The sequence below is a fragment of the Pagrus pagrus genome, assembly GCF_965226575.1.
Source record: "Pagrus pagrus genome assembly, chromosome: 11".
In the NCBI taxonomy this organism is placed as follows: domain Eukaryota; kingdom Metazoa; phylum Chordata; class Actinopteri; order Spariformes; family Sparidae; genus Pagrus; species Pagrus pagrus.
Genome location: NC_140195.1, coordinates 12,778,507 through 12,806,180, shown reverse-complemented (window position 1 = coordinate 12,806,180; position 27,674 = coordinate 12,778,507). Strand labels below are relative to the sequence as shown.

At 42.4% G+C, this 27,674-nt stretch overlaps 1 protein-coding gene across 2 annotated transcripts in view; it reads right to left on the bottom strand.

Moving 5' to 3' along the window:
* LOC311265641 (sterile alpha motif domain-containing protein 10-like) overlaps positions 1-27,674 on the bottom strand; it is a 51,869-nt gene that overhangs the window by 4,875 nt on the left and 19,320 nt on the right. For both annotated transcript variants that reach the window (XM_084367523.1, XM_084367524.1), the window contains 3 exons: positions 24,372-24,556; positions 14,442-14,610; positions 6,587-6,727 (listed from right to left, as the gene is read on the bottom strand). In XM_084367523.1, coding sequence (XP_084223649.1) covers positions 6,587-6,727; positions 14,442-14,610; positions 24,372-24,556 — 495 coding nt within the window. The remainder of the gene's footprint in view (positions 1-6,586; positions 6,728-14,441; positions 14,611-24,371; positions 24,557-27,674) is intronic.

Here is a 27,674-nt window from a genome sequence, read left to right as displayed (position 1 = left end):
TTGTTTAAATGATCACGTTCATAAAATCATGGTTCCCTTCATGTATTCTGTGGTGCTTATTAAGAAGTCAGTGAGAACTATCTGGCAGCTCTGATAAAATATACTGATGTGTCTGTTCATTAGGGAAGGGGGAAAAAGTGTTACTTTTCGACTGTTACTGAGAACAAAACACATTTAAATTCAACTTAAAAAGAGCAACCCAGATTTAGTATTACGCTTCCATAAAGAGGGACTTGTGAGTGAGCTGATACAATGGATAATAAAAGTTGGCGCAGCAGAGACCGAGATATCCTGACTTTTAGTCCTTACTACGGGCCAAGCTCCAAAGATGCTGCATCCTACAATTTCCATAACGCAACTCAAAAGCATGTTTCCATCTCTGCACCTTACAATTTGTGTCAATTATGTCAAATATTTTCTGTTTAAAGACTAATTCAAGAAAATGGGTTATTATTTCTGCCTTTAGAAAGCTTCCAACATTATCTAATATATTATACTTATAGGGTTCATAGCACACATCAATTATACTTGTGAGGTGTACTTGTCACTAGCCTCAACAGCGTCGGCAGGTAATATTTACGCCTTGTGAGTCTGTGTGTCATTATGGCAGTCTAAGTGCGGTCCTGGAGATACTTATTGCAGCGGGGACTAACACAAATGCCATTTTGAGTGCTCTGGCAGGTGTTTATTTGCCTGTCAGCGGCCAGATTTTTGTCAGCGCGATAGCATCCCAACCGTGCAAGACACAGTTACAGACTTCACAGGTGTGTGGTTGAGATCGGTATGAAGCTTGAGTTTGAAGTTGGGCACGGTCTGAGCAAGGCTGGAAGTATGGGGTTCGCCCTCCCCACATTTTGCGCCCTTGGCCTACATTTGTGTTGATGCAGTCATGAAACTTTACAGGCGTGAAGTTGAGATCAAAATGAAGTTTGAACATAAGTGTGATCCAACACATCAGCACTGAGGACTCATGTTATAATGTGATACTCATGGGTTGGAACAGCCTGACGGGCATCGCGGCTGGTGTGATCCCATCTCAAGCAGGTCTCTTGTATGTACTTATTTTCATTTCTGTATTGACAATGACCTGTTGAAGTACTTGTAAGGAGTGTCTCTGCATTTCTTCCATGTCTGATGAGTAGCTTGCACATGAAACACCACACGGAGGTAATGTATGTTCACAGGGGCATTACACAGCGTCGCCACTCTATTTTTTTCTGAGGGCTGCGTAGTCCTCGACGTGATGAGTGAGCTGACCTTTATGTGTAAAATCTGTGGACTGCCCTTTAATACAAATTTAATTCCGTTGTTAAATCCGTTCCCAAGAATCATTCCATTTACTAATCAAATTGTCGGTAAAACACAGAGCTGAGCTGCATAAACAACTTTCTGCATTTTCTGTGAAACCAAAAAATATCACTATCTCTTTTAGTCACAGACACGTCCTATTTTGAACTCATTTTTTCCTCGGGTATTGTGTGGAGAACAACATTTTCAACAATAATTTGCAACAGAAGTAATGTGATTCCATGTTGAGTGTGAAATGCTATTACAGTGCTTTGAGCAAGTGAGCCTGCTTCAGACAGATTAGCATGAAGCAGAAAGTAGGGCCCCACAGCCAGGGAATAAAGGAGCTATCAGACCTATCAGAAGCTTTCTTTCGCTATCCATGTTCCTTCATTAACCTCCTCGCCCGCCTCATTTCTCTATCTCTGTGATCTGTTGATTTCATCCTCTGTATTTTTCCTCTATCCTTTAAACATCTCACCTTCAATCCGTGCCCTCATTTTTTTATTGCTTGCTATTCTTCCTTTTCTGCTCTATCCCTTTTTAAATCTTATCCTTCAGGTGTTTCTGCACTCTTTTCTATCATTCGCCCTTTTAATTTTGTCTCAAATGTTTTACTTTTTTTACAAAAGAGAGACACAGAGAGGGCTGTTATTGCTCGTAAAGGTTTAAGAAATCACTTATGGAAACATTTTACAAAGCTGCTGGTGTGAATAATACGAGGGTCTTGTTAGGGTCGTGTTATACTGTGCTGTCATGGCTCTGTTCACAGACAAACTCCCATCACATTCAGCCTTATTCGAATTTTCATCCTCTTTTCAACAGTTATTGTGAGATCAATATTTAATTTTTGGTAAATCTATTGCAGCTAGATCAGAACTGACAAGGCGGTATGACACACGGCTTTACTAAATCACACCAGAATTGTAAATGTATTGGTAGAGTCGCTCTGGGAAAATAGCTGGACGGGTGTGTTAGGGTTGAGTGGAGTAAAGCATGAACCAACAGCCTGTGCGCTGCTTCTTAAACATGAGCTTGACAGCAAATCCTGCAGGTGCATTAGCCACTCTTCAGCTCTTTCTTCCTCACCTCTAGCTCTCATCTGTCCTTTCCACCATCACTATGCTTCTCCACACATACAGTATCACCTACAATTTGCTCGTCATAAAATCAGTACCTTCTCTCCATGGAAGTGGAGGAGTGCAGGAGTCTGCGGCCATGCTAGTAGCTCTGTGAGGCTGCACTCAGGCACACCAGTGTTTTTAGCCAAATGTGAACATCTTGAACATGCTAACAAGGACAATGCCAACATGCTGATATTTTGGAGGTATGCTTAAGCGTGTTAGCATACTAACATTTTGTAATTAGCACCAAACACAATAACTACCGGGGCTGATGTGAATTTCAGCAAAAGACCACTCATAAATCATTCTGTGAGGATCCTGAACATGTGTTTTCAATTTCATGGTAATCCATCCAATAGCTGTTGAGATATTTCATTCAGCCAACCTCATGGTTGCTCAAGAGGAAAAGTTGGAAGATCATCAAAGTCAATGGGCTTAATCCTCTGTTGACCATGAATGTCTGTAAAAAAATGTACGTGGCAATCCATCATGTACATGTTACCATATTTCACTACATTTATAATAATGTAGTGAAAAGTCATTAGGGTTCATCTTCTGGGCACCATGCATATCTACCAAATTGTAATGGAAGCAATCCAACAGCTGTTGAGACATTTCATTAAAAAACAAAAATGCCAACCTCATGGTGGCACTAGAGTAAAAGTTAGAGGACAATCAGAGTCAATGGGCTTCATCCTCTGGGGACCATGAATGTCTGTACAAAATTTACGTGGCAATCCATCAAGTACATGTTAACATATTTCCCAACATACATATGTGATCATTTGACTTGCTGGTGGCACTAAAAGAAAAGTCAGTGGATCATCAAAGTTGTTAGGGTTCCCCTCTCAGGGCATCATGTATATCTACCAAATTTAATGGCAATCCATCCAACAGTTGTTGAGACATTTCACTAAAAAACAAAAATGTCAACCTGGAGGAGGCACTACAGGAAATGCTAGAGGATCATCAAAGTCAGGAGGGTTCATCCTCTGGGGACCATAAATGTCTGTCCCAAGTTCATGGCAATCTATCCAGTTGTTGTCAAGATATTTCACTTGTTAAGAGAAATTTCATGCCAACAGACTGAACTTTTTTGCGACCTCATTCACGTCGAGGTCAAGTTGTCTGAAAGAATATGCTGAGATGCAGACGCTTGGGTGAGACTGCATGAACTTTGAACTGAACTGAAGTGTCAGGACTGACATTTAATGCTAAACAGTTTTTTTAATGCTCCAGTCCACACTCAGACCTTCATCACCTCTGCCCTCATCTACCACCTTAACACCACCTCATCACACTTCTCATTTAATTTTCAGCACTGAAGCAAGCCCCATTATCACTCCAGATGCTTACCACCCTGTTCTGCCTTTATCACCTCTGAATACCCTCCACCCCTGTGAGCCTCAGGTGTTTTATGAGGCCACCAAATTAGCTTGCCCTTATAGCTTAAAGTCAGAGCCTGGTGAACTGGCAAATTACATTAGCATTGCTCTATTAATAGAAGTGTCCAACAGCAATTAAATTATGTCTCCTTACCAGTAAATTGCATTCCATCTTCCAATTTAATCCAGTTTAATTCAATTCAACATGCTTGGTTGGCATGTATGTCGTAAAAGTTTGAGTATCCTGGTCATCCACTGGTTAAAGCAGCTGTGACATCCCTGGTTTGACTCTGATCAAGTCCCTTTGTCGCATATCATCCCCATTTCATCCCTGTTATGTTTCCTCTCACTCTCTTGCCAAATGTCAAAAGATAATCTCAAAAGTCAGAACAAGCGATATCCAAAAGATATTCAGTTCACCTGTTGCTTCGCAGTGCTGATCTGTTTCTATCACCACTAGCTCAAGGAGGGTTGTTTGGTTTTTCGGTGCTTAAAGTTTATTTTCCTGTGTAGCTTTTGAAAATGCTCTGTTTAAAACTATTTTACTGAGCTATTCAGTGACTTCAGATTATTATATTTTCAAATGCCATCTTACAGTCGGGAGCCCATTTCTAAGCCTTATTGATGGATCCCGCATTTGCTCCATCTTTTATTTCACTTACATTTATATGTCTCCCTCTCTCACACGCTTTTCATATCACAGTGGGATTGTGGTACTCTCACCAAATTTGTGGCTCAGATACGCAGTTGATGTTGTGTCTACAAAAACACTTTCAGGTCCTAAAGTTGGGTCCAAAGAAATATTATAACGGGCATCAAACCCAGAGTTATTTATATAATTTCTGTCAGGCACTTACGTCGGTGAAAACTCTCTTGCATGAATGATCAGAGAGTGAGAGTGTGAGCTTGTTGGATTGCAAAGACCACTTCATTCAGTTGTTTGAGTGTAGCGGCTGATTGTAAGAGCCCTCACACCACCAGCTCTTAATGATCATTTGATGGCACAAGTCCATTGCTCTGCCTGAACTAACAAAATATTCTTTTTTGGTCTGACCCACTTATGTCACAGGAGAGTGGACCATTTAGAGAAAATGGTTATGCGGTTTCTTTTCCCTTTTCTTGCAGAAATGGTTGTGCTCTTCAGGCTGCGACATGAATAAGACGAGAACAGTAAAACCTCCAGACGCTTTTCCCTCCTTGTTTGAGAACTGAATTACTAGGCAGCGCATTGGGGACAACTGAAGCAACAAGCACGCTGCAATTTCCCTTAAGTGCTGCAGATCCCCTCTCACTGGTGACATGAGCTCAGCCAGGATTCTGCTGCAGCTGAATGTAGGTCATGATCTTGAAGACTGTGGTGCCCAAAGGAAAACAAAGGAGTGAAATAGCTGGAAGGTGCTCAGTGCATTTCGTTCTGAATACGAAATCATGAAAAAAGAAACATTTCACCTATTGAAACCTTAAATATGCCTTTATTAGGGTGTATAAACATTGAAGAGTTCCAAAAAAAATTTCATATTTGCAATACATGAATTTGGAGGATTTTTCTTTTGATCAATCAGTAGTCTGAGACCCATAAATCTGAGACACCAGTCAGAGTACGTCGATTTTGCATTTGTTTCGAGCATGACACTATTTATTTCTTTACAAGTGATAAATTTAGCTCAACAATTTTAATAAAAAGTTGAATCTTTGAAAAAATGTCCATGAATTGCTGAATATCTATGCTTTTATGGCAGCATATGCTCAAGCAGGCATGGACCCCACAAGTTTGTGTAAAACCTGATGACTCATGTTATCACAGCACTATTTTATTCAAAGCCTCATGGGATGTCCCAAAATGCTTTGCTTTCTCAGAAACATACTCAAAACAACTAGGGACCAACATATTGCTGAGTTACAGCTCACTGCTGCTAATGTCAGCTGCTGTTAGCCAGTTATCTCCATTAGCTGTGAAGCTAGCAGTCCGGACTGGAAGGTGAGATAACCAGGGAAGGAGCTTTGGACTGGGAAGGACCAGGGTTAGCTGGTTAGCGTGCTTACTTCAGTAGACATCTCAACAACACAACTCACATCGTTTTGTTGGTTTTAGTACAGTTTAATAAATGTTTTCAGCTAAAACTACATACTAAGATATTCTGAAATTCATGAACATTTTTACAAGATTCAACTTTTCCCTCAAACTGTATATTATCATTTGTAACTGCGATAAAGAAGCATTTTGACTAGTGTTTTTCGACCCTACTGTATGTAGTATTTATTCGCAGAGAACATTTTGTTGCAAAACTGAAGAGCATTTCATTTTCAATTCTAGGGAAAGGTAATTGTGTGGACATTTCACTTTGATTACTCGTAGCAATCAATGAACACAGAAAACAACCACCTACAACAACCTCTACAACAGCCACAACAGGCTTGCAAGAAGCAAGCACCATCAAACCTCTGAAACCAGGTCAGCAGTGATTGACTGAGCCAGTTTATTGATAGGTAGATAATAAAAGTGTTTACCGAAGTCATCATTCAGAGGCAGGGCAGCAAATCAAGAGCTGCCATCAATAAAATCGCACACAGCCACAAACAATTTGATGTCCAACTCCACGTTTGTCCCAGCAGGCATGCGTGGTCTCAGACTGCCTCCTTCCAATTTAACCAAACCAGACTGCTCTCCGCCTGTTTGTCACTTTCTTTATCTTCCCCCTTTTCTCACAAAAACACAATTACTCATAGAAACACACAGAAACATGGGTGCTCTCTCTCTCACACACACACACACACCATGTTATTACTTACTTCTACTAAGGAGCTGCAAGTTGCGGACCTCTTCTCTGACCTGCAGCTGGAGGACTTGTTGGAGGACCTCCTGCCTCAGCGTCTCCTGGACGATTCCCATCCTCTCCAGCTTCTCCCCGTTCAGACGCAGCAACGCCCGTCCTGTCAGGTGGAGGAGGGGTACATGGATCAGGTTTTCCGCTAATTTAGAACATCTTTCCCCGCAATTATTATTACCAATAGGGGCTGATCAATTTCGTTCAGTTTCATTTTGTCATTTCAGTGAACCAGATGATTGCTAATTTTATTCATGAACAGCCCGGTGTGAAACAGCGGTAAACAGACTCACTTTGATTAGCTCTCCACACTGGATGTAGGATCAAATCCCCCTAGACTACAGATAGAGTTACACTGAAGATAGATTTAACTCCCTGGTGTTCGACAATATTTTTTTTCACCAGACACCCCCTCTTAAAACTGATTCTACATTTTCAAGTTTCTATGTAGTCAAAATCCATGTTTATCTTTCTCTATATCTCACCTATACACCAGTATCAGGCCAACAATGGTAAAAAAAAAAGTTGTTTTGTAGGTATTTTTAATTTAGAATTTGTGACTTACTAGAAAAGTACACGCTGTCATAATATGTCTGCAAAACTCTGGACAGATAGCTTTACTTGTTGCTGAGGTCACACTACTGCTATCAAACTGCTGCTAAAGGTTGCTATCGTTAGCTAGTTCGCGGTCCTATACACTGACTCGGCACAGTAGCATGCATAACACACATTTAGCAATTTTGGCTACCGCAGACGTCAATCAATATCTGCCATATTATATCTCCCATGCTTCACAGACATGCCTTTCACGGGGATATAAGACTTTAACTAATCTACTGCATGTGCTGAGAACATGTTTGCAACTGTATATATGACATTTTCTGTGCACATAGGCAAGGTGCATTTATATTGTTCAGTCGGCGTATTATTTCCAAGAGTAAGGTGTTCATTTCCTGTTTAGTACAGCAGCCTTCCAGTCGCTAACAGTAAAGGGGCTGGCATGGGGAGGATGGCTCAGTGGCTCAGGCTGGCTGAGTTTTACTACAGAGTTTGGCAGTTGACCCGTGGGGACACACATTTAACATACCATTACCCACAGTAAACAGCTTTTACAACCAAGTTGCTTACACAAACACAAAGGAAATATGAAAAACTTGAACATGCACATGTGGTAATACAGTCGCTCTCTCTCACACACACACGATAGTTACTAAAGGTGAGGGAGCTATGTCCTTCACCACTGCAGACAGAAGAGGAATCCATCATACCTGCAGCAGCCCAAATCATAATTAGACTCATTACTCATGCAGCTCACTCTCCATTTCATTCCATTCATTCCCATTTCCTTCCAGCAGACATCAGTACACCCTCTGTATCTCTGTCTTTCCCTCTGTTTCTGTACAGTACCTGCGCATAATGAATGCACTGCAGAGGCAAAGTCCCCCAACTTATATATGCATGCATGTATAGTATGTGCATGCTTCAGACAGATAATAAACAGTGTCTCTCTCAGGCTTTCTCTCTCATCTAGCTAATGGGACACAATCATTAAAGCATGTTTGTTCTGCCTTTATTTAGCCACAGCAGCTAATAAGCATGTCTTTCAGAGTTCAAGAGAAGAGAAGAAGGCCAGAAATTAACACAAAGAGAAGAGACAATTAGTAAATGAAAGGATAATTAGACTCCTTTGTCGTTTTTCTGAGCCCATGAAATATAAATACCCTTCATAAAGAGTCAAAAGTCATGTTTCATTAAATGCTGTAGGGCAGAGAACAGATCTGCGCGTAATGGTGGGACAGAGGCAGGTCTGTTGTGATCCTCAGTGGACCCAATGCCTGAGCTAAGTGCCTCTGAAACCATCTGTAAAAACTAATGTAACATGCCCCAAGCTATAGTATTCCCAACATCATTACCTTAGAAGAACTGGTAAAATGTAAAGTGATAGCACTGCATCAGTTCTTTGCCCACGTTCCCTAAAACTGATACTAACACAATGAGTATTTATAGTTGTGCTGAACAGCCACACACAGAGGTGGGGTGAATTTAAGCTGTTTATTTTTTAAAACAATTGAGCTTAATGGCATTTCTTGCATGTGCTGTGATTTAACTGAAGAGAAACTTGTTTTTGCACCTTTATTCCTGTTGCAATCATTTACATAATGTGTTAAGAAATTAAATTAAAATCTTCTGTTGGGTGCACGTAAATGCAACCGGTCTAACATGTAGTCTGGTGTACTGGGTCGGTTTAAACTCGATAACAACGCGCATTTTGAGATAGCATGTACTGTAATTGTACAAATAGAAATTGACATAAATAATTGTGTAAAGAATTAAAAACAGAAGGCTCACGGTTCAAACCCTGCCAGCAATCGCTGTGTGAAGTGGGTGAAAAAGCTGGATTGCTGGTTTACAGAAAATTGGAGAAATTGTTGGTACAGAGGCCCCTAATTCAAATATCATTAAGATGTGGGTGGAGGGGGTTTCTGAAGCTCTTTGATCAGCCGACAAGCAACTTCTGTCGATGTATAATGGCCCTTTAACACTTTCATAGTCCACTGCAGGAACCTTTTTTTCCCCACATCAGTTTCAACTGCTGGATTTCTAGACAGTCTTTCCATGTTTTCAAATGTATGACTCATCCGCTGACCATTGCACTCTTACAAAACAAACTGCAGCTCCGCCTCTTCTTCCGTTTTCTTCTTTTATGTTGCTGCCTGGCTGTTCATATCGCAGTTTACGCATATACCTCTGGAGGTAAACTGAAGTAGGATTTCAGCTTGAAAAAAAATAAACATTGAACGTAATAAGAAATTCAGTATTGAATCTCAATCTCAGGAGGAGCAACTGAAGAAGTCAAGTTTTGGTTATGAAGACCAGTTTATTTCGTCTCGGGACACAACACCGAGGAAACTTTTGTTAGCAAAGCTTTTGTTAAGTAAAGTGATTGATTCTTTGTGGGCAGCAGACGGACTGCTGAACGTTTCATCAGGAAGCAGTTATAATTATGATTTTTGTTTCTCAACCCAACTCTTTGAGATACGTTTAGTCTTTGAGATATGATATATAGCTCTCACTCAAGCTATAGCAAGCCAAATGAGAACATAACTGTCAGCCAGCCCTTGTCTTGCAACCAGATGGGCTGGAACAATACAGACAATAGCTACCTCTACTGTGGGCACGTCTCCACTCCCTGGGAGACAAAGCCATGACAAACCCGTTAGCTTTCATCATGGTTTAATGGATATGTGTATGTGTGTGTACATGTGGTTTAAAGGCACATTATTTACTTTCCCTCAGAGTCCAGGTGCTCTCTGTTTCTAGCACACAGAGTGGAACAACCCATTTCATGTGAGCACAACCGTCTTGGGGAATACAACAACCATAATTTTCCATTTATTTTGTGCTCAGTTTCAGTAATCTTTTTACACACACTTCGCCACGTACACACTCATCAACCTCTTCACTCCATCTCCCCTACAGCCCCCTTGTGTGTGCTTCACAACAGCAGTACCAGTATGTCCTAGAAAAACCACTGTCCTTGGTCTGGGTGTGCATGTGTGTGTGTGTGTGTGTGTGCGTGTGTACAAATGAGACAAAGCAGATGAATGGAGCTCAAATCAATTCCCCTCAGACAGACTTAATACAGCTCCTAATAATTGCCTGCAGATAGGGAAAGTAGTGCTGTCAAAGGGAGAAAAGAGACACAAAAACAAAAGCTGTTCGCTTTTCTCAATTTGGCTTCAAAATAAATTGCTTATTAACAATGTCTGTGGGCAAATGGGAAGCAGTTCCACCCTGACTAGGACAGTAATGACACTTAAGACTGTCTGAAAAGCTATCCAGGAGGGACGAAGCTAAAGACTTCCTTATGAAAGAACAACCTTTAGATTAAACCTTTGATAGCAGACCAGTCCAGTCCAGGCTGCCCCTGGAGGCAAACTGTATTACACTGGTTGTTTATACAGTAACAATAAGGTAAGTATGTCACCCTGCAGCCACATATATTAACTTTACTTCACCTTCAGTATACGTTCTATGCTGTGTGTTCCTCCCTCCTATCTGTCTCATCTGTAATTCACAGCCGCTGTACAATTGTGACCTGCATCGATATATTACCTTGACAAAGGAAAAAAAAGGATAATTACAATCCAGGCATCAACAGCTGGAATGCAATCAAGATCACATCTGGAGGTCTCACATCTTAGTCTGTAAATGCTTCTATAAAGCTTGCAGCCATGAGAAAGTATCTGCACATGAGCCGAGGACAGCAGGTGACAGTTTATCGACTGTCTGACAGCTGAAGTCTTCGAACCTGCTGACCTACAGCACGCTGGCAATTTCTTATCACAGTGTGAACAGAACGTAGACAACAGCAGCAAAAAAGTAATGCATCTAGAAAAAGAAGAAAAACACCTGGCATGACCATTTTTCTGAGAACTCATCTAGTTAAAGATCCCTTCACTGATACTAGTTGAAAACCAGGCTTCTGTCACTAAATCACAAACACACTATGCGTCCGTTTTCACTGTGAGGCGTGTAACTTCCACAATCTGCCAGTACTGGAGCATAATCCGACTTATTACTCATTACAGGACACAACTTCAGATCCTTAAAGCAACAATATGTAACTTCTGAATGATGGAATAAGACATTTGTTCTTTTTCGCAATTAAAAAGTTGCTCTCATGAGCAGTGAAGCACACTTTTGCTCTTTTAATACATATACTCCACTAATTTAACACATTAAAAAGTGTGTTAAAGGGTCTTGGAGAGTACTACTGCATATGTGAAAAAAGTCTTTTGTGGCTCCAGAGAAAGCTGTTTGTAAGTGATGTGATGTCAGTCAGCAGCTAATTTGCATTATGGGTAATGTAGCTGCCAGGTTTCGAAAAAGAAGAAGAATGAGGTGATATCTCTCTCAGGTTGTGCTGTATTGATGTTGATGTTTTGTTTTTAAACTGTCCATAATGAGTCCAACATTATTATACAAGTGCAATGTGAGACCAGCGGATGCTTTTCAAAACCTGCTGCCCAAGTTACCCACAATGCAGCTGAGCCACTAAGTGACTTCACTGAAGGCACTTTATCAGGTTACATGCAGCTTCCTCTTGAGCCACAAAAGGCTTTATACTACATTCAAAATGTAAAATAACTTATCAGGCTAAATACCCCTTTCAGATACACCAAGCAGACAATTTGAGAAGCCAAATGACCAAAATGCATCCGCTTTGTTAACCTACAATCCCTCTCCATCGCCCCCAAAGTCACTCAGACTGCTGACAAAGACGTCATCCTATCCGGACCAATGACTGATGAATTACAGATAATTATTACATTTTGACAGAGCCTTTCTATTTTAACTGGCACAGCTTTTCTAGCCTTTACAGCGCTAACGGCCCAGGAAACTCGGAGACCAATTGCATGCGTTGTAAATCACTCTGATTGATGCTACTAAGCCACTCAAATCTGTTGTTCAGCATTATGATTCGAGTCAGACACACAGATGAGAGACGAGTCGGCGAAAACAGTACTTTTAATCAACAATGGAGTCTTACACATCAAGTCTTCCCAAAAATCAGCTGAGGTCATATATAAGACCATGGTGATTATTAAAAGTGGCATTGTGATGGCCACTGCTAGACTCAAATCTGACTGAGGGAACAGGAAATAAAATATTTTGTATGGCATTGAATCATGATCCAAGTTAGAAATTATAATGTTCTGGAGGAAATAACTGGACATTTTTATCATCCTGCCGTTCTGTCAGTTTCATCTTGGATCTTAATGTTCTCTAGCCGGGGGGTCCACCTGTTAAAAATTAACAAATCTCCTGACTACACCTATGATATACTACTAAAAGGAGGAGAAATCACAGGTGTAATACAGTATAGGAGACTTTATTCATCACAAACTTGGTGATGGAAAAGTATTCTAATCACATTGCACACAGTCTGACGGTCTGAATCCTGCTTCTAACCTGAGCCGACCTGAATCATCTACATTTTATCTACTATTACGAACAACTATTGGAATAAAACCAGACACAACAATACCAACAGTCGTGATAAAATGGATACAAAAGGACAAAAGACGATAGTGTGTATTTTATGTAAAAGCAAGAAACCCTGAATAAGCTGCACTGGTCTCCTCAGGCATCTTGTTCCACTGAAATGATGCCGCCACTGAGAAACGCAATTACTGTTGGGTCACTGAACTAAGATGATATAGACTCAGAATCCATTTCTCCACCGTTGGCGAGATTCTGCATCTTTCCGGTATGAAAAACACAGCAGACTTGTTTTTAGTGATGTGATTTTCTGATACTCTCCATATGCATCCACAACAAAAAAGACATATTCGCCCAACATTTGCACAAGAAAACACAGGAGCTAAAAAAACGAGGCGAAACGGAATCCAGCTGGACATCAGCAAGTGAATACACAAGGATAATTATATCCAAGCCGAGCTCTGTCTCCTTCTCTCCGTTTGAGAATACATAAATAAAAATGATCAGATCAGAGCCGCTGTATCTGTGACGGCGGCTGCTTTGTTAACCCTGAAACCAGTGCGTGTGTGTGTATGTGTCTGCGTGCGCCTGTGTGTGTTTGTCTGCGTGCTAATGTAAGTGAGTGGTGGCTGACCCCACGGCACAAAGCAGCAATCTGTCTTCTGAGAGAAAGAAGAAACTGTTCTACCGTCTGGTCTGTCAAGGCTGGGGAGGTGTGTGAATAAATGTGTATTTGTGTCTGTGAGTACATTTATATGCACCTGCTCATGGGTGTCGTGGTTTATGCGCTCTTGCATGCATTTGGGTGGGCTCGCGACGAACAAACGTGTGTGTACGTGGGTGGGGGTGTTGTTTGAACTCGAAACACGATAACCCACAATTTCCATTTTTTCCGCAGCTTTCCCTTTCTTCTCCCAAAATAGGCTGCACTCCTTTCGTTACCTCACATGAATGCCTTTTAAATCTCCTTTGGAGAGATTTGGGTGTAAACCTGTTTCCAGTTGAAAAAGCTAAGCTGTGGAACCACGAACCTAAAAATAAAACTCGTGTGACACTCGGTAAGCCTTTTATGGTATTGGTTTGCAATGTCTTAGTCTATAGGAGCATCGCTGCTGTGCTTATTAAAAGGGGCAGAGGTCAATGAACGATGTATCGATGCATGTCACCGTCAAGTGTCTGAAAACTTTGCAACAATTTACGCTGCAACTTTATGTTTCTTTGGCTTCAGCTTTCAATATTTTGTGTGACAATACTGTGCTTATGGTCTGGTTAGGTTTAGGCAAATTAGATCAGGAAATGATCACTTTTGCCTAAAAATATAGCTGCTTTAGTCGCCACAGACACAGCAGGAGATTTCCCGAGATCTTGTTAAATACACAGTTTTTTCAAATATGCAGTGGTGTCGTTACCTCTCATCAAAATTGACAGCCTTCTTGCCTTGTGGGGTGCCATGGTGCTTGTACCTTTGCTGTGTGTGTCGTCCCCCCATTGCCAAAAACAAAACTTAAAAAAAGCCTTCTTGCCGCAGACAGAGGGGGAACACTGAACACCAGGCCAGTTGTCTCAGGGGTCACTGGAGGGCCCAAAAGGGCTCTCTAACCCTTAAAATATTCTGCTGGAGGGGCCTGAGGAGATCATCTTGTTCTGTGCATGAGCAAGACTATCGGTGGCTCTGATCCCCTCCTCCTCGAAATATGGACGTCAAGTCATAAACATGCAATAATATTTTACAAAATGTCACTATGGTACAGATGACATGCACAAAGGTAACCTTATCAGTGGTTTCATGCAACTTGATGTGCTGTGTACGGTACCTGTGATGGCGTGATGGGAGAAGGCCTCTACATAGGTCAGGTAGTTGTGAGGACAGTGTTTCTTAAGCCACTTGCAGACGTCCTGCTGAGTCCACAGCACCACAGGTTTGGACAGACTGGACAGAGTCGGACTGGTGTGATACACAGTGAAGGCTTCGCCCGGACGCAACTGGAAAACACACAAGAAGCAACTTTATAATAACTTCATGGAAGCACTGTGTGTAGGTGCAGTATTAGCAAGAAGGGAGCCAGTGTGTGTATGTCTGTGTGTGTGTGTGTGTGTGTGTGTGTGTCTGTGTTTATTTGTGTTTTAATTCCCTGAGGTAATATACAATGCAAGTTGGAACATCGCTTTTTTTTATTGCCTTTTTTCAGATAATCACACTGTAATTGCTCCACAGCAGCTTACTTAAATATACAACACGCTGGATTTTCTCATTAATTTGAAATTAGCTGGGATGATGTGTGCTAATGCTACAGCTCGCAACAAAATCCCTCCTGGTAGTGTGGTGAATCGCACGTAGAAAATGTGCAGAGTGCAAATAGAGTCATGTAATGGAAGACAGCTTATTAAGGGTCTGTACAGTATCGTGTGTTGCCTGAAGCGTGAGGCTGTGTGAGAAAGAGCGCACCTTATCTTTAACTGCTTAAAATCTTTGCAAAAGGTTACAGTCTCCCCTCGTGTAAAACAAATGGAACTCGCATAATGAGCTCAAACGTTGCCCAAATGAACAGCGAACATACGGTTTAAAAGCTCGTAGGCACGGGAGGGCAAACAGATGCTGTTCTTTGATTAAACAGGAGCAGACAGTTTTTCACCTTTAAACCCTAATTTAGAGAGGCGAACGTAAAGCTGCTATTTCACCACATTCTCCCACACATGTGGCACCTCGCCCCTCTGTCAACAACACACCCCGATGTGGTAATTACATTCTATATTGTGTCGGTGTAGTATTGTGGCTGGTCTGCTCTTCTTCCAGAGGTAATTTCTCCTGACAGCAGTACCTTCATTATGCAGTCAGTCAGCGCGGCATTTGTTTGATTCTGTCATCTGTATCTTTCAACTATGTGAGCGCACATCTTCATTTCTCTTACAGTTAATTTCTTACACGTCCCTCTGACCCCGACCGTCGTCAGACAGCAGCTCGGCTTTTCTTTGTGTCACGGCCATGTGCGGGGAATTAATACGGACGTTAATAGAGTCACAAACAGTTCATATGGGCTGAGAACACAACCACTCCTTGTCCCCTCAGCCCTCTCTCTCTCTTGTGGGACGTACTCTCATATCTAATCCATTCATTCATGCTCTGACTGAGCCAACTCCAACAACAAAGGCTTTGGCTGATTTTCAACAGAAAAACACAGAACTGCTGCCAGACGTTCCACTCCATAACCGACTGCATTTAATGCGATTATGTATGCTGAAATGTCATACACACAAATGCAACTTGCACACACTCTTGTAGCTTAATGGCCAATGTTCTCCCCGCTGCTTCTCGTTAATGGCACAGAGACAGGCTCCCAGAACACCTTCACATGTCAATATGTGACGGACACAGGTTTATAACTGTTACGTCTTTGCCTGATGCTGTAACGAGATCTACTGCTGTCAGTTTAAACCAATCAGCCCTATCAAGTTCTGGCTGATCCATCGGCTAAGTGCGTTCTGCTTTGTAGGCCTTAATTGAAAACAACTCCATAGCTCCGCTCCAGTGTCTTTGTTCGTTTCCTAATTGCACACATGCTTCTAACTCGACTCAATGGAGCACCGAAGCCATTTTAATAACCCAAATTTACTGCCGGCCCCCATCATTAATTGTGATTGAGTTGGGAGCGAGTGTGGACAAGAGAGGATCAAAATGCTCCCTCATCTTTGGATAGCCATAACGTGTTCCCGCAGTGAGGCTACAGTCCTGCTGATTTAGTCCCTATCGTCTCTTCAGGCCTCATATTGGCATAGCTGTACAAATATTAGAGTGAGTGGAGGCTGCGAAGGCCTGGGCAATCATTAAGGGTGATAAATTTATGAAGACAAATAGATCTTTGTGCAAACCAAGTCAAAGGCAACGGGACCTGCTGTTTGCACTCTCATCACCAAACAGAAAGGTGTTTGGTAATTTGGTGTTTACAATATGGGAGCAAATGAGCTAAAGGCCATCTCACTTTCACATATTGTTTATTAAAGCAACATTCTGGGAAATGCGCCTGAGGAGATGGTCACCACTCTCATATCCGTACAGTAATTATAAAGGTGGGAACAGGGAAAGAGCTTGACTGGCTTCTTGTAAACAGAGCCGAGCTCGCTGTTTCCTATTGTTTCCAGTCTTTATGCTACGCTAGGCTAACTGGCTGATAGCTGTACACTCACGTTTACCCTATACAGACATAAGCATATTTTCCAAAATACAAATAAACAGGCCTCTTCAACTACTTTCAAAGCACTCTCTTTCTACTTTGTTTATTAGTTTGCACAATTGAAAAAGAAACATTAGGCTATATATATATATAAAAGTTTCAAGATTCATAATAATCCAGGGACATACATGTTTAATAAAACACATTTTAAAATAGTGTTGATGCAACCATCTGCAATACCTTATCTTAAATAGTGACTGAGCTACATGGCATTGCATCACCACAGAAGCAATAAAATAAAGTGCTTTAGATCCACTGAGGCATAATTCAGTAGCCATAACAATTCTGGGAAATAGATACAGATCTCTGCATATTTCATGACACACATTATTTGACAGTTATTTAACCGTGCAGTGTATGTCACGGGAAACTGAATGAACTACAAAGACAGACAAAGAATGACAAAAAGAAAGAGGAGACAGTGCGCAGGGGAGTGGGGTACTCTTTGAGTGAATAATGGCCTTCGCCGTCAAGAAGCCAGACAGAAGGGGAAATGGAACGATAGCTTCCCATCATCCCTCCTTCTCTCCTCTTCCTCCCTCTCTCCGCCCGCACTGCTCTTCGGCCATCCATCAGACTGTATCTCCTCTGGCCAGTTCTCTGCCGTCCCCATTCACTCTTTACTACCTCCCCCACTCCTCCCGAGACCTACTTCTGTCCAGCGGGAGGAGCTCCCTCATTTATTAAGTACAGGAGAGGTGGGGGGGGGGAGATGGCGCTGCGGGGAAGGGGAGGCAGAGGCAAAGGGAAGGCTGTATGTGCAGCGGAAGTCTAATGAGAGGTGGAGGACAGAGGGGATGAAGGGAAAGAGGGGAAGGTAATGGATATGCAGTGATATGTTGTAGTCAGCACCAAAAATCTCTGGGAAAGAAAGTTAAAGTCCCCCTAAAGTCAAGCATATTTAACTGGTGCTTATATAACTGGGATTTAAAATGGAAATATTTGAGTATGTCTTTTTCATGTTTACATACATTCTTATCAAATTACCTTTAAGGGGGCTCTATGTAACAATTTGTAGCTGTGTACATATGAAAAATGAGACATTAATGCTGCTGGAACATGGATTTTTTTTGTGAAGGACTTGGATTTTTACACTTTAAAGGTGCTATATGTAAGAATCAAGATGTCAAAACATTAAAAAATTAACTTATGGTGTCAAAAGAATGTGACGAAATACAAATTTTGGAGTCAGGTCTTAAAAGTCTTTGTATTTAGTTGTATAGATATCTATATCAGATATCGTCCTTTCTCAAACTGCTCAGAGCTCCTAGTTCAGACCACCCTCTGCACGGCTAACTGAGCTAAGTAGCTAAGTGTTAGCAGCAGTTATATGTAGTTAATGTAGTTACCCACATTTGTTTGGAGTACGAACTCAACGCGTGGCCAATTCTTACATTTTGCACCTTTAAAGGTGCAGGTAAGAGGAATAGCTTGTATCTTGTGGCCATAACCAGGCTAGCTGTTTCCTGCTCATTATGCAAACTAGTTGTAGCTTCATAGCTTTGTATCTTTGTGTATATGAAGGTAGGATCTTCCCTTATAACTCTCTTATAATTGCTGTGTTGAAGAAACAACTTCTCTGCCGTCTTGCTTCCTCACATCCTTTATCCTCTTCCTACTCCACATACTCTGACTTTCCCTCTCTGCACTTCTCTATTGATCATTCTGTTTGTATCCTCGAACAGCTTATTTGTCCTTCCCTGCTTACTTTGTTCTATCATGTCTCTTACCCCCCCGCTCCCTGCTTGCTCCTCATAAATTTTATCCTCTGCCTGCCTGACACTAGCCCTCCTCCCTCCCTGTCCTCCCTTTCTTGTTTCCTCCCTTCGATCGCTCTTCTGCCTTGACTCCTGTGCACCGAGCTACTTTTTGTCTATAGAAGTGCCTGTGTTGCTCTCTCTGTCTCTGTGTTTTTGAGTGTGGGTGCATGCCCTGCCTCTCAGAGTTTCTGAGGCGGGGATTAGCCAAAAGTCAGGGGAGCGTGGGGAATCCTTAAAATTCACTCTTTGTGACCAATAACGCCTCTCTTCCTATGCCTTCCTCTGTCTCTGCACATTCACACCCTGCTTGAGATTGATCAATGATGCCACGCCAATTAGCAGTAGAAATCTGAATGTGTGTGTGTGTGTGAGTGAGTGAATCTATGTTTTATAATCAGCACATCATGTCCTGTACCTCACACCTGCCTTCCCCTCTCTGCATCTTTTCTTGCTGTCACTTTATTTCTCCACAGGATACTAAACACTCCTCCTCTATCTTCTCTGTGTGCTCTGCTGTCTCACCTCACAACTCTCTTTTTCTATCTCTCCATCTACTGTACCCATCTATCGCTTGCTCTGCTGTCATCGGAGTCAGATCTTCAATCTGTCTCCCCGTATCTCAGAGACCCTGACAGATCCTGACACATGATCCTTTATATCTTCTTCACACCTCTCTGCCTCTCTTCTCATTTCATCGTACTTCTCATCCCGCTCCGCTCGGTAACACCGAATCCTCCCCCTTGTCCCTGGCAGTGTCTGTAGCCTCACTTAGGCCTCTTGTGTCTCCCACTGCTCAGTCTAGCCTTGTGCATGTGTGTGTTTGAGTGTGTCATTGTGGTTCTGAAAATGTCTCTTTTCTGATCATCTACTTGACTCTTCCTGTACAAAAGAGTGTGTGTAGGTCTGTTGGCCTGAGTTGGCATCTTTCAACTCTGGCTTTCCTCGGGACTCGGAGTTTGTAAACGTCTTGCACTCATGTGAGACATGTAAGCAGACTTTGAGTGGGAGGACAAAGGACCAGATGGGAAGCTTTCTATGTAGCATGAATCAAACATGTGTCTCGGACAGAGCAAGGCATCACTAAGTGGCAGGACAAGGACAATACAGGCTAAAGCATTTCTGCCTCGCAGCCCAGCAGTTCTCTTATTTTTTTTCTCTCTGCTGTGCCTTTCAAACCTCTGTTCTCCACTGCATCATCACTGCACCAGCACGGCCATCTGTTACCGAGGCACTGCTTCTGAGGTAATGCCTCTGAGGTAATGCTTCTGAGGTAATGCTTCTGAAAAGTCCCTCCAGAAAATATGCAATTTCTCATTACCTTCAGTGACATATGACAAAAAATGATTGGGATTAAAGTTTTGAAAAAGTTCAGGCAAATAAAAATACTAAAGGTTTTTGGAGATCGCCAACGAAAAGCCCCCGATCAGAGGCATATCCGCAATGAACTATTCAAAGACACAATTCAGATTTATAACAACAATGCTAACATCAAGCAGGCGCTTGATGCTCACTACCGTATATGCTTGTGTTAGGATGCTAACATTTTCTACAAAGGGCAGCAGAGGGTGAATGGCAGTTTTAGCTCAGTTGAGCAGGTTTTTGATCACAAACCATATCATTGGACAAATTGAGCTTCTGATCTGACGATGGTGCCGGGTCAGGAGACCAGCATAGTGATTAGAAACATCCTTAAGGGGATGTGATTATCTGAATCAAATTTCATAGCAATCCATCCAGTAGTTAAAACATTTCACTCAAAACTTCAAATCTCCTCCTCATAAAGGCACTACGGGAAAAGTCAGGGCATCACAGCAGTCAGTAGGAGTCATCCTCTGGGCACCGTGGATGTCACAGTTAGAAGGTCTCATCCTCTGGGGACCATGAATGTCTGTACAAAACGTTGTGCCAATCCTTTCAGTAGACGTTAAGATATTTCATTGGTAAAGAGAAAATTTAGCTCTAGCTCTATAGTGGAAAAGTCAAGGATCATCACAGTTAGGAGGTCTCATCCTCTGGGGACCATGAATGCCTGTGTATAGTTTCAAGGCAATCTATCCAAAAGCTGTTCAGATATTTCAGTCTGGATATTATGTATGCATGTTGGTGGATATATGACGTAGAGCAACATACTGACACCTTGTTGATGTCAGTGCACATTTGGGTGAGTTTGTTAGCTTAATGGCATCATTTAATTACCAAAGCAGAAGGTTCACAACAAGAGTAACTAACAGAGGATCCCATATTCTGATCCATTTGTGTGGCTAAAATAATGAGCTTGACTGGAGACGACTACCTTAAAAATCTAAAGTGTGTCATACTGAGTTGAAGGAGTGGTTCAAGTTACAAGGCCCTGTGGTGTGTATTTGTGTGTGTTTTCCCTGTTCAGTTCCCAGCTTCGTGACGGTGTCAGCTGAAAAGGTCAGCCGCTGTGTTCTGTAATGAGGAGGGAAAAATAATCACAGACTGCTCTTTCTCATTCGCCCACCCAGCATGGCAAATTAGAGAAATAAGGGCCTTACTTCCTGTAACAGGCTTGGTTCTGATGTCGGGAAAGAAGGCACAGTGCGCTGTTGCTTTCTAAATTGCGTCTCTGTTATTTCACCTATTCCCCAGTCTCATCTAAAGGTTCACCCGCAATCTGTGTGTCAGACAGCGAAATGAGCCGACCACAGACCCCTCCTCTCACCCCATCTGGCTACCCAAACAACAGCCAATTCAGGGATAGCACAGAGGGTGCGCCAAGTACACAATGAGTCATTATTTGGAAAAATCCCATTAGCGGTAAGTCTGCATACAGGTCCACCTGCAGCAATGTAGCAACACAAATGAGAATATAACCTTTATTTTAACAAATCATTTAGTTGGCTGTTATTAAGTTTGTGGCTGCCGGTGGCATCATTTCGCCTGTTTACAGAACAAATCAACTTGGTTTAAACACCAACTTTACACCCTCTAGTGCAGCAATCAGCCTTATTACCTCCACCAAGGAAGTCATTTCTTTGCTTGTGTCCGTTTGTTGGTTGGTTTGCCAAGGTGCCGACCCCCTCATCAGGAGCAATTTGCTCAAGGATACTTCGACTTGCAGCCGGGGGTTCTGAGGAATCAACCCAGCTACCTTCTGATTACTGGACGACCCGTTCTACCTTCTCAGCCACAGCTGCCCCTACAAATATTGCATGTACTGTTCAAATAGGTACATCTGCGTCCATTTACGCGTCCCTGTACTTGATCAGAACTTTGTTTTATTCCTTAAAAGCCTAACCAGGGACTGCACATAAGCCATAGCCAGAAGTACTATAAACACAGTTGCATTTATTTAGATGAAACAGTGCCTACATGCATCGTCCCTGTCAAATAAACTGATAAATAAAATACTGCAACATCATGCAGGGGATGTCGGCCATGTTTTCACACACATGAACACCAGTGCTGTTACTATATCTCTCGTCTCCACAGACTGTCTGGTCTGCATCCACATATTTGTGCGTGCGTGCAGGAGTTTGAATAGCGGAGCATAATGTGTTTTATTAGCTTTTCTTAAACAGATAAGGACCATTCCCCAGGTCCCACCTTAAATACAGAGGCTGAGCTGTGTTTCACTTAACTGCTTGTGCACACATCAGCTGTAATGAGGGAGCCGGTGTAATGGAGAATAATCTAATCAGCACTCCTGAGAGTACAGTGCACACAGACACCAGTCCACACAACCTGCAAACACACATGCACGCCTATTAATACAGATCCCTGAAAGCACAGATGCAAAAAATGGACATTGGGAAATTCTGTGAATGCACATGCGCGCGCACACACACTCACACACACACACACACACACACACACACACACACACACACACACACACACACACACACACACCCACACAAACACATCAGAGAGAGCTGGACTGCTCTCCCAGTTGTTGAATAATGCATAATGAGGCTTGTTGCCACAAGGAAATGATAAGCCTTACTTCTCATGGTATAGAGGAGGTTTAATTATCCAGTCTGTGTGTAATCACATGGAAACAGCTTCCCACTTGTCTTTTTATTAAGCCTTTTATAGCTTTTATAGCTGAGGGGGCACTCTTTTATGAATTATTGAACAATCCTGCAGTGCATATGTACATCTTACAGCCTTACAGTAGCCAACTTTCTTAAACGCATAGGAGAGACGAAACAAATGACCTCCACTGGGCTCTCTGTTCTCTTTCATGTGAGGAGAAAGGAAGCTGTTGTGTCATATGCTGCTTTAGGTCAAACACAGGCAGAATGCCTTAAAATAGATTTATTTTCCTCCTTTCTGCCTCTCCCGTGCTACACAGATGGGATCCCATTTTGCAGAAGAGCGATGTGTACTAGTAAATGATGCTCTGGCTGCTATTCTTACATTATACCGCTGAGACATTGAGCCACCAAGCAGGCATTCCTCAACAAAAACAATAACCACTGTCGGTTCTGTTATGCTGAGCTTAGGGGATAAACACACGTGGGATTTTTACAGAAAAAGACACAATCAACTGTGTATTCCTGAGTCTATTTTCTATACAGTATGTGCTCCTTTGTGCAAGCAACGTTACATCACAAGTTGTGAGGTAACACATTTCGTACCTCTCCTCCATTACATAACCAGTTTCTCTCTGGTGGTTAACATGACAGGCTCAGGTGAGACCAGCCAACATTTGTACAAGATAAAACCATTAGACTTCCTGTTACTGCTGAGATTTGACAGCTAGACACGCAGCACCGACGGCAATGCACTAAATGTTCTGTCTTGTCTCTCTGATGATAACAGATTATCTGCCTTATCTGGCTCTTTTCCCCCACCCAAGTCAGGACAGCTTCATCACAACTCTCTTCTCTGACACGCTGCTCTGAATTTACAAAGCTTTTATGACTTACCAGTTAATTTGTGCCGGACGATATTAAATTACAGCAAAGCTCCCCTCAAGGGAAATAATGTTTTCTCAACTAAGCTGCTAAAAATACTTCTTACAACATTAAATAAGTTGTGTTATACTTAGTCAGACATAGTCACTCTAGTTAGAATTCATGGCAAAAGTCTTTTTTTTATATCCTGATGAGAAGAAATCACAAATGAAATGACACTGATTTGAGTTTTATCTTTTATCTTTTAGTGGACATATGATGAGAAACTTTCACAACTTTGCTTTGGTTTGTCAGCTCATAGTGCTATTGAAGGTTTTATATATCTTCTTGAATTAATCTGAAAAGCTTGATCACAAATAACGATAAAGAAAAAAAATAGTAAAAAAATACTAAAAGCTAAAGAAGAATAGTCAAAAACATAAATTCCAAGAGGAAAATTATGCCTTGAAATGGCAAAAAACAACAACACTAGCCAAATGTGGAATTGGCTGAACTGACCCCAAGCAGCTGCAAAATGTGATTAAAGTGGAAACTCTTAAAATAGATTGTGGTAAAAATAAGGCTTGTTTTCTTTTCCTATGCTGCTGTGATTGCCCAGTGGCTGGAATTTATTCCTTTTGAAAAATCAGTGACAGATTATGCGCAAAGCATTTCACAGCAGGGAAACCAAGTATGGTCTGGGCCTCAGAAGCTTTCTTCTCTTTCCATGTTTTTTATGGTCCAACCTGCCCAATTCTGAGCTGTCTCTCGCAGACTGAATGACTTATTTCCTAGGCGAGAAAAAAAACACACATTTGAAAGTCATTCACATGCAGGGAAAAACCCTTCTCCACACTGCCTCTGGTCTGTTTGTATGGGCGTCTTTATACCTGGATGCCCTCTGTGCCGGGCTGCTGCAGCAGCTTGACGGTGCGTGTGTGTGCTGTCTTCTGGCCGCGGCCGTCGTGCCAGGTCAGGTTGCTGCCTCCGGCGCGACGCGGCAGCTGGTAGCTCAGCTCCTCAGCGGACACCGTGTGCTCCAGGGAGGCACGGCAAAAACTGAAGCTGGACGCCGCTGAAAGGAAGAAGAAGAGGAGAGAAACAACAGAATGAGACAAGAAGTGGGGGAAGAACAAACACTGACTTTGTCTTGTCTTTGTTTGAGAGGTGTGCATGAACTGTGCAACAGGAGCACTAAAAAAAACTACAAAATAAATAATTGATAATCCTCTGAGAGCTTAACAGGCTGCGTTCACTCTAGATTACATGCTCTGTGTATTGACTCTCATACAGCTACAAACAGATGGCTGTTTTGGTGACGCTGGTGGGCAAAGATGCTGATCTCCAATTATGGTGAGTGCATATACACAGAGACAGCGCATGATTTTTGGAATTGTGTCTTTCCTGCTAGATTAGCCCTAGATTATTTAAATCCTCCATCATGAATATTTGTTTTTTTTCTCTTCTCTCTCTCTCCATTTATCCTTTTCTCCTTCCCTCCCTGGGCCGAGTGTTAGCTGCGAGACAGCGAAGCAGGACAAGTTGTCAATGCAAGGTCAGAGCCACGGGGCATCGTCTGCAGTTCATGTCAAGTTGAACAGGCTACTGTGCCGTGATCGGTCATCTGTGAGAGTTGGTTCGAAGCGGGAAAAACACAGCCATCGCTCCCCTTATCTAAAGTAGGCACTGATTCATTTATAATGTGAGTGATAGAAGAGGATTTGACTGCACATCAGGCAGACAGAATCGAAAGGAGGCAGTAGAAGGGAGCAGAAAAAGGTCAAGGGAATACATGAAAGGAAGCGAAACAGAGACGGAGACACTTCAGCTTTCATGGCAAAGTATCACTGTAGCAGAAGAGGCATGTAAGCAGAGGTGGCAAAGAGCGCACATTGTTTACTCAAGTAGAAATAGAGATGGGAAAAAAAGGTGTAAGTAGAAGTACAGGCTCTGATACGCTCACGTCATATTAATGTAATTCAAACATTATTAAACTTAAAGGTAGAATCAGCAGGATTTGTCCAAGCTGTTCGTAAATGCACCAGAAACACAGCTGATTGTTGTGCCAGGCAGAGAAGGTTGTACTCAGTATTGTGATGCTGGGAAGGAGGCGTGCAATGATGCAAAAGACGAGAGGAGATCATTACTATTACTAACAAGCTGCAGGGTCGCAGTGCACGTAAAGAACTCTCCAACTGCCTGCGTTAACTGGATTTCTCCCTCAAATCCCCGGCTTCATGTCTGCATGTAAAGGCAGTCACTGAGAGAGAGACAGAATTACTGATGATAGAGCGAGAAGTAGAACAAGACTTAATAAATGTTTCATTCAACACTTTTATATAAGAAAAAAAAGTCTCGTTCACAACAGCGTCAGAGCATTCTTTGAGGAAAGCCTCAATTAATCTCCTGCAAACGACTTCTTAATTTCTTTTCTCCTCCTCGGGGAACAGAATTTTAAGAAAGAGAGATTGGATTCATCCGAATGTGGTACCTCAAGTTATATAAAGTGTTTTCGATGTGTTCATCTATTTGTCTCTTTATTATTATGTCCCCTTTTGGGCACCATCTTCCCATACACGCTGATATCTGCTGTCAGAAAATGGTGGTCAACGCAAACAAAACAAATAAAAACCAGGCCGTTCCTTTCCATCAACAAGCCTTCCCAGACGTATTTTAGTATTCGTATTTTAGAGCTACACCTGGCTGCCTTTGAGAGGAGTCGGGGAGTGAAGAGTCTGCTCAAGTGAGCACAGCTGAATACAGAGTTCACGCAGCCATGATGGAGGAATAAAAAAGAGGGTGCAGATGATAAACAACAAAGGCCTGTCAGGAAATCAGTGATGTGTAACCTTTTCTGCCTCTCTCCCCTCGTGCGCCGCTTTCTTTTCCCCACACTCCGGCTTTCCCAATTTCTATACGTTGCTACTTCTGGAATCTTCTTATGCAGCAGTATCTTTCTTGTTTCCCTCGCCTCTTTCTGGTTGTCAGGTCTTCGGGGTCGTCGGGACAAACCGAGCCCAGCCCTGATGTAATTACTGCCAGTCAGACTGAGGGGGGCGGAGACAGGAGGAAGGAACGTGGGAAGCTAAGCGCCTTGCAACCCTAAAGACCTGCCAATCTCACAGAGAGAGACAAGAGAAAGCACAAAGGCGAGCGTAAGGCCGACAAGAAATAGAGAGCGAGAGCGCTTCGCTGTAAATTAGCCCCAGATCCGTGCAAACTGATCAAACTGTAGCGAGGAGAAAGAGCTCGGGGAGACGCGTTAATAGACCACAGAACAACTTAATTTCACGAGCTAATACAAACAGAGCATCCCAATTATTAGACTGAGGCGTCCTTATAAACCTCACTGTGAAGATGAATTGCAGCGTCGTGGCATCCCACTTCCACTGAAATCTCAATCTCTGCCACACCGTCAGACCTCGCCACCTCCAGCAGTCATAAAACGAAGACAAAGGGCCCATTTTGCAAGCTTCGATGGACTCGGTCGTCTTAACCTCCTGGCACAGGACACGGCTGAGAATTCAGAATCAGCCAAAGACGATTAAAAATCCATACCTTCAAACCTCCAAACGTCTCTTTTGAAGTGACATTGAATGTGCTGGTTACTTTTAAAGTCAGAAAGCTTTTACGAAAATACATCTTTGCCTTTCTGAAACGATGCTTACCGCTCAGCAGGAGGGGTTTTCTGTCACCTTTCCTTGTCTGTCTCAACATGCATTTGATCAGCCTGGACTCCTGCCAAACCCCCCCCGTCCTATTTGTCAGTAACTGGTGTTGTATTATCTCTCGCCGCCCTTGCCGGCGACTTTTATCACCTCCAGTCAAGGGAGGTGGGAGAAAGGATGATGAAGGGTGGAAGGAGAGAGGCAGAGGGAAAAGCGAAAGGCATGACGTGCGTCTTCTGAGTTACAGTCGGTGATCAGAAAGGAAATAAGAAGATATGATTGTCGATGAATTTTCATTCATCTGGTTAACCCAGGTGAGAAAGGAGATTCAGGAGACCTTTTTAATGAAGCTCCGTCGACGAGAACAGGCTCAAGAGTACATCCAGCAACAAAGTGTATTACTATACCTAGTTCTGAAGGACACTTCCCGGTCTGTGAAATACTCTGTGGAAACTTGCTTTCCTAAGTCGAGCTGTAATTGATGGGGGAATATTGGAGTTTGGTCTATCATGGAGCCAGTGCATC